At 43.2% G+C, this 11,485-nt stretch overlaps 1 protein-coding gene across 3 annotated transcripts; it reads right to left on the bottom strand.

The window, feature by feature from the left end:
* Positions 1-377: 377 nt before the first annotated feature.
* LOC130879084 (tripartite motif-containing protein 30A-like) lies at positions 378-6,989 on the bottom strand. 3 transcript variants are annotated; one of them, XM_057777099.1, is made up of 7 exons: positions 6,564-6,989; positions 5,807-5,902; positions 4,952-5,182; positions 3,396-3,418; positions 1,518-1,618; positions 1,218-1,244; positions 378-976 (listed from the first exon to the last, which is right to left on the bottom strand). In XM_057777099.1, exons 1-7 carry the CDS (start codon positions 6,981-6,983, stop codon positions 378-380), a joined length of 1,497 nt encoding a protein of 498 aa, XP_057633082.1. In that variant the 5' UTR covers positions 6,984-6,989. The 3 variants fall into 3 exon arrangements, with proteins under 3 accessions (XP_057633082.1, XP_057633080.1, XP_057633081.1); XM_057777097.1 differs by lacking the exon at positions 3,396-3,418 and adding an exon at positions 3,439-3,464 and having other exon boundaries at positions 1,518-1,615; positions 6,564-6,983; XM_057777098.1 differs by lacking the exon at positions 3,396-3,418 and adding an exon at positions 3,020-3,024 and having other exon boundaries at positions 1,518-1,636; positions 6,564-6,983.
* Between the last annotated feature and the right edge of the window lie 4,496 nt (positions 6,990-11,485).

Below are 11,485 nucleotides of genomic sequence, written 5' to 3'. Positions count from 1 at the left end.
CAATTTGCTTGTCAGAAAACAATGAAGATGGCAGGTTATACAGGGTACCAAAGATTGATGTCTAATACCTATTGTCCTGTCAAATTTCCATGCTTCCTTGACTATTAGGAGGAATAAACAGAGAATTCAATATAGCTTGAATGTTTCATGCCTGAGTGAGTGCATTCATCTCTTGGGTACTGTAAGGCCCAGTGTACCCCAGAGCCAGGGACTCTAACATGAAAAACCTATGACTCATGCCTCTCAAGGCAGCTAGGCCAAAGCAGTTTGATGGTTCCCTGCAAGCCAAGACAGAAAAAAAAATTAAAATGATCCCACAGAGCTTCGACATATGAGATACATCAGATATGGGGACACTGTGCAAATACAGAGAGGGCTTAGGAGGGTGGCCCACAGAGTGTCAATGGCTCTGAACATCCCATAGGATTAAAATACGGAAAAACCGCAGTAGGGAAGTTCGGTTCATAGAATCTATAGATGAGAGCTCCATGGTTGGAAACATCATAAAATGAGAGAGTGCAAGCTTCTCGGTCCAGGAAAACTCCAACACAAGTGGGAGGAGGAGTCGGAGAGAGGAGCAAGACACTGGCATTGTGGGTGACAGAACACTCTTCAAAGGCATTATACACAGACCTGTCCGTCATCCCTATAACCCAGTAGCCACATTTGGGCTGATAATTTACATCTTGGTTAACATCAGAATTATATTTATCTTTGACGCCCTGTTGATTCATTGAAGGAAGCTTGGGTTTCTCACATATTCCATCATTTATTCCCAGGAGCCAGGCATCACATCTAGACACATCTACTTCCCAGTAATGTTTCCCTAGGAAGATAGCTGGAAACCCCAGGACACCTAAATCATAGGACTCAGAAACTTGCAAAGTTCTTCTATAGCAACTTCTATGTTGTATTTGTCTTTTGTCCACATTAATGACTATGTTTTTCTTGTTGAGTTGATGCAGGGTCACGTGAACTGCAGAAAAATGAGACATAAATTAAGAGTCACATGAGAAACAAGGTACTGCCTTATTTGTGATTTAAGTAGCAGAGGCCTGAGAAAGTGAGAGAGAATTTGGTAGAGCCATTTTTAAAGTCAAAGAGTGGCATATTGCTGTGCATATTGGGAGCAGTAACATAAATCATAAGTATTAGAAGAGAAATAAACTCTGAAAGATATTAAAACGTGAGAGGCTGATGGTGTGATTTCTCCTTACCCCAGTGGCGCTGGGCTTCCCGGAACCCTGAAATGATGAAAATGTGCAGCATTAAATGCAAGCAAGGGAATCAGAAAATTAAAGTCAATGTGCTCTGCAGAGTGGGGGAAGGTCTGGAAATTGTGACATACGACGGGATGAATGATGATGTCCATTAAATATGATGACATCACTGGGACACATTATCTGCTCTTCTCAGTTTCTCTACCCATAATCAGAGACATCACTCTCTTTCCAGAGGGTGCAGCCCCAGCCACCCCTAGAGTCCCCCAGGTAACCACAGAATGTAGCTGCTCTCACCTTGAGACACTTGCAGCATGCCCTTCAGATCCGGAGCTCGGAAGATCTTTCTCTCTTTTCTCCAGATGATTTCGGGCTCTTTCAGTCTTAAATTCTGACTCCTAGAGACAAAAGATTGACTCCACATCTCAGACAGTGTGAACTCTGACCACCATGGACTTCCTATTACTCCTTATCATTCTAACAATAGAGGTCCTGGAGTTCTCCTGAGAGTTCTGAGAAGGGGGAGAGCAGGTAGATACTAACTCTGCATACGTGAGAGACACACTCATGACCCCTCCTGCTTACTTGCTATGTGATGTACGGAAAGACTTACTTCTCTGGAGCAGAGCTCCTCACTTGCACAACCAAATACTTGCTCCCTGAACTTGTATCCTTAATTCTAGACTTTTAAGAAATGATGAATTAGCGAATATCAAAACAAATCAAACTTAGGTGACTATAAAATCTTATGTGGGCTGGGCATGGAGTTAGAAGCCTTTAATCCTTTTACTCGGGATGCAGAGGCAGGTAGATCTCTGACATCAAGGCTAGCTTGGACTATAGAGTGAGTTCCATGTCCTTTAAGGCTACACAGAGAAACCGTGCCAGAAAAACAACAGCAACAACAGCAAAACAGACCAACAACCATACAGTCAGAGAGACACAAAGAAACAAATACATAAATAAATGAATAGATAAATAAGTAAATTTGTGTTTCCCAGGACAAACTAAATTCAGTACAGAAGCTGCTCCTGGGTGATAGAGTCATATAGTGTGGAGAACCCACTGGAGAAAGCCAGTACTTTAAACACTTTTGTTAATCTGGACACTGTTGGCCATCTTCTGACTCTTCAGGTTCCTTTTTAAGAGATGACAGTTTTTGAAAAGAACACTGATATATCTAACTAATGCTGGCACTGAAGATCCAGACCTCAGCATGGGGCAGTCCCTGTCAGTCAATAAGATTTATCTGCCCCTTAACTGCCCTTAGTTGCATCCTGACCTTAGAGCCTGGCCTCAGTCCCAGCCATAGGGAGAAGCTAATCAGAGCCCAGCAACACCTGACCCCACAGGGCAACGACAATCAGAAATAGACAAAAAAAACCAGATGTCCTCATGTTGAGAATCAATGCTGCAACTTCTTACGGCTTGAGCCAACCCCAAGTGAGTAACTATGTCGTTTTGGAGGGCTTGGGTCTGTAGCTATGCAGTGCAGGTCTGGAATTATCCAAGCCCTCCTCTTTTTGCCTGGCCACCATATTCCCTCCACTTTTTCTTTTGCATCAAATTTTTCTCTTGGTGGTATTTTGGAGATCAGGACTTTGGACACAAGAATATGAATTTGCTGCCGACAGCTTGGCTGTGACTCTTTTCACACAAGGGCACAGCTTTCCAGTCTTCTGAAGTGTGTGGTTCACACGGAGCAGTTGTGCTCACTTTTCTATCCCCATGTGAAATATACAGATCCACAGGAATATTTCCTAGTACATAATTCTGTGAGCACTGCAGACAAGGAAGACATACCCTATCTAGGATGAATCTCTGAATCGAGTACCTGTGAGCTGCAGACAGAGCCAGACACAAGCACAGAGCATGGACAGAATCATGAAACCACAAGGAGTCTGAAAGCTCCTGTGGCTCCATTTGTCTCTTCCCACTGATGAGCCTGACTCTGTGACTCCCCTTAATCAGACCTCTAAAAGAGAATCAAATGTGTCCCCAGTAGTTACAAAACAGTCAGAGGCTGCCCTTCCCTACCTCCTCCTCTTTCTTATTGGAACTTCAGAATAACATTTGTCTAAATTCCTCCAAACCTATGAGATATATATTTCAGCTGAATACAAAATCATTCTCAACAGATAATAGGACTGGTCATCCCTGTCAGCCCAAACATACCTTATTAAAACACAATTCACACCCTAGGGAAAAAGAAAGAAACATAGTTAATAGCATGTACTGAATGTTCTTTTAAATCCTGGTCACAGGCTCACTGGGTACAGAGACAAAGTCAAAAGAGAATTAAGGCCTGTCACCCACACTTCTCTAAAACATGATATACACATGATGCGTGGCTATTTACTTGACTTATATGTAAACTAATAGACTATTTTCTGTCTTGTACTAAAAGACTTTGGAGAACAAAGTCTTTTGATCATTTGAAAGCTTACATAGGATATATCCTGCGTACAACTAAACACGCGGACAATGACTCTATTCATGTTCCGTGTTAGCTCTCCATCACTTAAATTAAAACTAACATGTCTGAGAAGCTGATTTCTACATTACTTTAGTCATTTACACATAATTTAATGTGTTTGTAATGAAGATTGTTTGATCCTCAAACCCAACTAACCATATCTCTCGATCTCTTTTTCTCTTTCTGATGTGGGATTCCCCTCTGTATGCTGTGAATATGTTTTATTACCATTGGTTAAAAAAGAAATTGCTTTGGGTCTATGGCAGTGCAGAATAGGGCAAGGCGGGAATTCTAAGCAGAGATAGAGGTGAAGGAAAGTGGAATCAGGGAGATGCCATGTAGTTGCCAAATGAGACAGCCACCCCAGAACCATACTGGTAAGCCACAAGCCTTGTGGTAAAATAGAACACAATAGGAATTGGTTAATTTAAGATGTAAGAGTTAGTTAATAAGAAGCATAAGCTGTTGACCAAGCAGTGCTGTAATTAATACAGTTTCTGTGTGATTATTTCAGACTTGTAGAGTATGTTGGCTGCAGTTACTACCTATGTTAACTAGCTTAGTTTAGCCAGATATGTCTAATTCTATTTAATATGGGTTATAAATGAGTGACATCAGTTAAAATTAAATCAATACAATGAAAACCAATAAATTAATGATAAGTTACCAGAACTACTAAAGTCTATAAAATTCACAACTGAGATGAAAGAAACAAATTCCCACAGAGATATTTATTACTGGAATATGCCTTTGGTTTAAAGTATTTAAAACTGCAATAGTGATAAATACAAAAATTTTACTTGTGATGGTAGAGAAGACACCTTTCAACTCTGTAATCAAAAACAGAGAAGGAAACACTCTCTGAGATCTTAGGTGGCAACTCCCCTCCCACTGACCACATCTGAATCAGAGGAAGTGGGGGTGAAACTCTCCAAACATCAAATTCAGATGAAATGACAAATTACTATTGAATATCTTTTATGCATGCTCACATTGCAGTAGAGTAGTAACTATCCATGATGCAACAGATCTCTCAAGGTTCTGCTATTGTACTGTATTTAAAAACTAAAACATGCAATTTCCTTTTGCATTCCATGTAAGCAACAACTTCTCAGTCTCTGAGACTGATGCAGGAAAGATTTCTGGGAGAGTCCAGAGAGCCCTACTGTCCTCCCCAGGGAGATCACAGCAGCACAGAGAGTGGGAAACAGCTTCCAGGTGTCCTGACTCTCAGATGCTGGAGCCGCAGTCTTACCTGCAGCATCTCTATGGTTGAGCACTGCAACCGATGCTCCAGATCTGAGATGAGGTATCTCACTGACTTCCTCTGCTTCTCCAGCTCCCTTTGAGAACCTTCCAAGATGTCTAGAATGCCTTCCTTCTCTTTCATCAGCTTCTCCACCTCATTCTTCTCCTTGGAGTCCAGGAATTCCCGCAGTCCTTTCAACTCCTTCTGAACGTTTTCTACCTCACTCTGTATTTGGTTCTTCAGGAATAAGAAAATGGAGATTTATTCAGACTGTCTTAATGGTGCTGAGAGACAGAAATCCACTGTTCTGATGGGGAGTTGTCATGGGGGATGAGCTTGAGTAGGTAAGGGAGTCTTAAGGAATCATGTGTCTCTTTTCAGTGTCTGTCCATGACATCCCTAAACACAGATCTTAGGTCACCTTTACCAGGGCAAATTGGAATGCAAGGCTGTGGCTCAGTTTTCACACAGCTGTCCCCGACTCTTATTCCTGCGTGTTTACTCCTGATCCTACCTCTGAACCTCTGAGAACAAATAACTCCAGGAACAGAACTGTAACAGTTCCACAGTTCCAAAGCATCTTCTCAATGATCACAGTTCTAGAAAGAAACACAGGAGGAGTCCCAGGACTCAGTGCCATTCTCACCAGGCCTCTGCCATGGTGTCATGCCTCCTCACACAGCCAGGCTCAGCTCTGATGCACTGTCTGTGCAGTCCCAGCTCCAAGGGAACAGGCAGAGAGGACTAATCAAGGCCTCTTGTTCCCATCAGCCTCCAGGGAATGAAGAGCCAGGGAGCTTCTTGCCCAGGTCCCTCCCAGGCATCAGGCTAACGCCCTTAGGAGGTAGGGTCCCCACTTGCCTTCCAGAAAGTTCTCTCCTTTTGAAGGTCCTCTTTCCACTGGTCACATCTTTTCTCGTTAGACATCTGCATCTTCAGGGCAGCCCGGAGCATCCCCTGTGGGACAGGAATTGTAGCAGGGTCAAGCAGTGTGCTTAGTAGGACAGCTGCTACCAGCCAAAGGCCAAGAAACCCTTCTGGAAAGACAGGAAGTCTAAGACTGTTCTCTTTTTAACGTCTTGTGCCATGATTTCTGCACATAAAGTAAGTAAATATTCATCTTCAGCTCAATCCATTCTTGTATTTACACATACAATCCTATACAGACAGACACAGAAATCTCTCTCAGTCAGTCATCTTACCTGTCACTTTGATTCGGGCATCAGAAAACTGAGGAAACTTTGTTAGCTCCCCTGGTCTTTCCTATACATATATACACGCATCACAAGTCCCACAACTGGCACTGCAATTTTTTTGAACCTGAATCTTATTATGTAGCCCTGGCTGTCCTGGAATTCCTCTGTAGACCTCTATACCCTCAAATTCATCAGCAGTCAGAGTTCTGGAATTGAGTCATGTGACACTACACAGGCCACACATGCACTCTCCTCACTGCCGTACGCCATTCATTTTACCGGTCCCACTTTGATAGTTACTAGACTGAATTCTAGATTGTATGAATGAACCTGACATGAACATTAAAAAAATCTACACAAAGTGGAGACTTCCCATCTGTTACTGTGTCCTGCACTGTGTCCCACACCCTCCTACTTCCTACCTTGTACTTATTGGCCACCTCTTCAATGAGAGCTGTTTGGTGTCCACGGTGAATCTGAGATCTCTCACAAAGCCAGCAGATGGCCACCATGTCCTTTTCACAGAAGAGCTGGAGTTTCTCTCCATGCTTTGCACAGACATTCACCTTCTGCTCCTCCTCTGGGCTGGACTTGAACTCCTTGAGCTTCTCCACTATGTTGGCCACATGTCGAATAGGCCTCAGATTTCCAAACAGGTAACTAACTCGGCACACAGGGCAGATGCCCTCCCCTTCTTTGCCTTTGCTGGACTCATAGTTCAGAGTGATGCAGGCTCGGCAGAAGATGTGGTTACAATTGACACTCACAGGTTCTTTCAGAAGCTCTAGACAGATGGGACAGGTCACCTCCTCCTTGATCATCCCCAGTACTGATGAGGACATTGTTGCTGTGATGCTGAATTTGTCTTTCCACACTCCTGACACTTCTGTTCAGGTACCTGTGTGAGTGGGGTGATGAGAAGGGGGACAAGTGAGAAAGGGAAACTCAGCACTGAACCGTGTAGAGATCAATGAATGCCCTCGATGATAAGGGAAAAGAACAAAAGAAAGAGATTTGGAGAGAAGTTCAGTGACATGGCAAAAGGAGCATGTTGTCACACTTTCAATTTCTCTGCTATATTTTATCCAAAATGACTAATTTCAGATGCAGGCAGGGTTGTTATTTCCTTTCACAGAAGACCAGGAAGATTGTGTTTCGTTCCATCATCCTCGTGTAACCTTCTGTCCTTCCCTTTCTTTCCCAGGACAAAATCACATCTTCAGTGTTACAAGCATCAAAATACTCACTTATCTCCCACTGTACGTTTTCATTCATCAGCACCAGTCAGTGGTGTGAACCTCTGATTCTCTCCTTACCAGTCTCTTACCAGAGAGCCCGGGGCTGACGTGGAGTGTACACAGTCCATCTCCTGATGCACATAGGCAATGATTTTTCCTATTGTTTAAGAGTGTTTATTACTCTGTAGAAGATCCTAGTTGACTTCCTGGCATCCACATGAAGTCGGTCACAGCTACTTGTAACTCCAGCTTCAAGGAATCCACCAGCTGTGACCATCCCAACCATCCTTTCAAATGTGTATACACACAGGCAGACCCACAACTATACAACTAAAAACAAAATGAAACTTAGTTTTTTTTGTTTTGTTTTTCCTTTTGTTTTCTTTTTTCTTTTTTTAAAAACAACTTTATTTAATGTGCACTGGAGTTACAGACAGCTCTGAGCTGTCATGTGGGTGCTGGTAACTGAACCCAGGTCTTCTGGAAGAGCATTCAGTGCTCTTAACCACTGAGCCATCTCACCAGCCCCTCACTTTTTCTTTTTAGATCAAAGTGTTTGGAATTTACCCGAGGTTTCTGGTCGTGTAGTCTCTGGTTCTTGGTCGCCCACGCAATGTCTGGTATGGGTTTATTCCCTTGGTGCAGGGCTTAAGTCAGATCTGACCTTGGTTGGCTACTGCCACCAGTTCTGTGCCACCCCTGTGGTAGCATATCTCACAGGCAGGACAGACTGCAGGTGAAGGCTTTGTGACCTGGTTGGTGTTTGCATTTCTTTTGGTAGCCTGCAGAATACCTTCATTCACCAGAGAGACTAGAATGTAGAGATGAAGGCTCCATGTAGGCACCAGCTCAACCTCTTCTTGTTCAGTGAATTCTGTGGGTGTGCTCTAGGCAAGGAGATTCCAGTGTCAGTTTCTAGAGAACAATCCTTTGTCTTATGACGCATGATTAGTAAAAACTCAAGAGAGATACTGAGGTTCAACCTGAAGATTAGAAAAGCAAAACAGCCAGTGACTGGCTCTTACCTCTACCTCAGTCCTAAATGGTGATCCTGCTTCCAGGGATCTCAGGATGAGCCTGAGCATGAGAGCTGTCCCTTCCAGTTCTATAATCTTCTCTTGTTCTGTGCTTAAAGGTGTGCACCACTGCTCCCTGATTTCTATTGCAAACTAGTGTGGCTACTGGGATTAAAGATGTATGTCACTGTACCTGGTCAGTGAGGCTGAACGGTGGGGCTATTTTGCTTTCTAAACTTAAGGAAACTTTACTTATTAAAATACAAATTAAATGCCACTATGGCCAACAACTCTATTGAATGCAATAAGGTCCCGCCACTGGAAGCCTTGTTTGGTGACAATCCATTGCCTGTTGGGACACCATATCCTCCATTAGTAGGGGACCTCATTAGGATTTCTTAATATATTTTAGGACGTTTCTATTGCACTATGTTGCTGTATCATCCTTCAAATGCTCCCCGATTCCAGCAAAATTTATCTGTTGTTAAAAAGGATACTAAGGAAAAAAAAAAACTAGGTTCGTTCAATTCAAACAATATGACTACAGACAGATTGTTTGTTTTGTGACTAGGGTATGTGATGGATAAGGAAAACTTCATTCTGTGTAGACATCTATTCTATATTCCTAAAAGAGAAGCTCCTGGCTACTCTCCCTCCTTGCTACCCTCCCCCAAATTGTAAAAGTGCTATGAGATAAGTAACAACTTAGTCTGGCTTTGGGAACCCACTTTCTGCTGTGTGAGAGAGCTCCTCACAGCTGATGGAGTTCAAGCAGTTTCTCACTCAGCTACACATTCCACACAAATGAGCTAATAGGCTGCCCACCTTAAAACACCTCTTCTCCAGTCTCATGTGTGAAACACCTTTGATTTGTCCTTTAGACTGTTGTTGGCCTACTAGGAGTAATTAATAAATCCAGGTAATTACAATATAAGTTGAGTCTGCGATCTTTTCCTGGTGAATTTGAGCTCTGTAATGTTATGCCCAAATTCACAAAGTCCCTACAAAAGCCAACAAAAAAACCAAAAGTCACATATGTAAAAGCAAAGAGCCTTTATTTTAATGAAGTTTGCAAACTCGATATCTCTGCTTCTCCAACGTATTGGCATAAACGGAGAGCCCCGAGCTCAATTAGAATTGGGTTTCTATAGTAGTAAGGTGGGGGTGAGGGGTCTCTGAGGTTCAGGACTTCTGATTGGATGAAATTTGTCTAGCGTTGTCCTGGTGAATGTGTGCTGGCAGATAATCCTATCTACAGCTTTTAATGGTCTGTTCTTGGGCGGTGGTTGGGTAATCTCAGCTTGTGTTTCCTCTTGCAAACAGGCATTGCTTTAGGGTAAACTACTGAGACTCAGGCCTCTTACTTAAATTTATGGAACTCTGGCAGGTGATAATGGTTGGAAGTAAAGAACTTCTTTTGGGTGACCTGCCCATTCTTAGCTTATCATGGCTGACCCTTACAGAAACACGTAAAACACTTTTTTTATTTATTCATTTTTTATTATGTTTACATCCTGACCACAGTTTCCCCTCCCTCCTCTCCTCCTAGTCCTACTCCCAAGCTCTTCCCTTCCACCCTCCCATCAACTCCTCCTCCCATTATGTTCAGCAAAGGGCAGGCCTCCCATGAATGCCAAGGAGCCATGGCCTATCAAGTTGCAAGTAAAAGCATTTTTTTTTGTATGATGAAACTTCAAAGTACTGAAGTCATATGTCTTATTCTTAAGACGTTCTCCAAGGTGGGCTGGTGGAGCCAGCGAGCCAGCGACAAGCGGCGACAAGCAGCCACAAGCGGCTACAGTTTCCCACCAGCGGGAGGGCCGGTGGCGAAGGGTCACAGACACGTAACACAAAGATAGGCATAAAGCATTTTATTGGGAGAGTGAGGCAGAGAGAGAGAGGGAGAAGAGAACGAGAGAAAGAGGGAAAGAGACAGAGGAAACGCGTATGCAGGCTGAAGAAACAGAAGAGGTAAGGGCAAGATGGCGTGGGCAGGTCAGGGGTAATGGGAGTGGGCGTGGCTTGTCCCTTAAAGGGACAGGAAAGCACAACAATATGAAAAATGGTTCTTTTTCCAAAAGGGCTGGGCAAACAAATTGTTCCAGAATTCATTTACAAAGTAGCATTATCTGGAACAAACTAATGTGTATTCACTATATGCTGGCGAGTTTAAAACCTGGAGAATTCTAATGTGTGCATTGTAAATCTCATATCATATAGCAGTAAAGAGAGTCGATGCCTAGGATCAGGTAGGATGGGTCCACAGCTGATGAAGAAAAGGGGAGAGCTAAGGGAAAGCGGATGGGCTCATGACAAACCTTCAAGTAAACCTGGACACAGGAGACCTGGCCCGTGTCCCCTGGTGTCTACATTAGCTTGGGTGGAGCTGGGGTTCCCTGCTCCCTGTCCTTTCGTGGCTCTCAGGATCTTCCTATCAGCAGACATCTTTCTGTCTTTATAGCATTAAAATCAGTCAGGAGCTTGTGCTGTTCCTGAAAGACAGAAACGTCCTGGAGCTTCAGTGGTCACCTGTAACCCCAGTGTCTAGGGAGGGTGGCACAGGTCTGTTAGAGGAGGTTAGCCTGGGCTATATAAGGGTACGGTGTCCCAAATGAAAAGAAAGGCTGTGACTTCAGTAAGTGTGGGATTCCAGTGTTCTCACACACAATCTCTTTCTTCCTCTGTCACCTCTTCTGTCTCTTTCTTGGAATTGAATCCTGTGCCAAGCGCGAACTGGAAAGTGCCTGCCAACCCACGAACTGCACCATGATAATCAAGAACACCATTTGGCTCTCTTTCTTTCTTTCTTTCTTTCTTTCTTTCTTTCTTTCTTTCTTTCCTTCTTTCTTTGTTTTTCTCTTCCTTCCTTCCTTTCTTCCTCTTTTTTTAAGATATCTTTTTTATCCGAAAGGATCCCTCGAAGTTTTGATTTTTCTGCATCATCTTTCTTTGTAGCAGGAATTACTAGTCTGAATTTCATTTAGGCATGCAGACATGGACCAAGAAAGGCAGGCAAGGGTAATGACCTTTAAATAACATTAGCAATTCTCTAGAGACTTAAGGGTTTAAACAGTAAAAGTAAATGTATGA

This window comes from Chionomys nivalis, chromosome 8, assembly GCF_950005125.1.
Source record: "Chionomys nivalis chromosome 8, mChiNiv1.1, whole genome shotgun sequence".
Lineage (NCBI taxonomy): Eukaryota > Metazoa > Chordata > Mammalia > Rodentia > Cricetidae > Chionomys > Chionomys nivalis.
The sequence above is the reverse complement of the archived record's forward strand: the minus strand, read 5'-3'. Positions and strand labels throughout refer to the sequence as shown.

What these genes read in the sequence shown, in the direction of transcription:
- LOC130879084 (XM_057777099.1), bottom strand. Translation starts at nt 6,983, where the DNA reads ATGTCCTCATCAGTACTGGGGATGATCAAGGAGGAGGTGACCTGTCCC. An exon ending in AGGAGAGAACTTTCTGGAAG is followed by an intron (nt 5,183 to 5,806) that starts GCAAGTGGGGAC and finishes TTATTCCTGAAG; the next exon opens with AACCAAATACAGAGTGAGGT. An exon ending in CAACCATAGAGATGCTGCAG is followed by an intron (nt 3,419 to 4,951) that starts GTAAGACTGCGG and finishes CTTTTTCCCTAG; the next exon opens with GGTGTGAATTGTGTTTTAAT.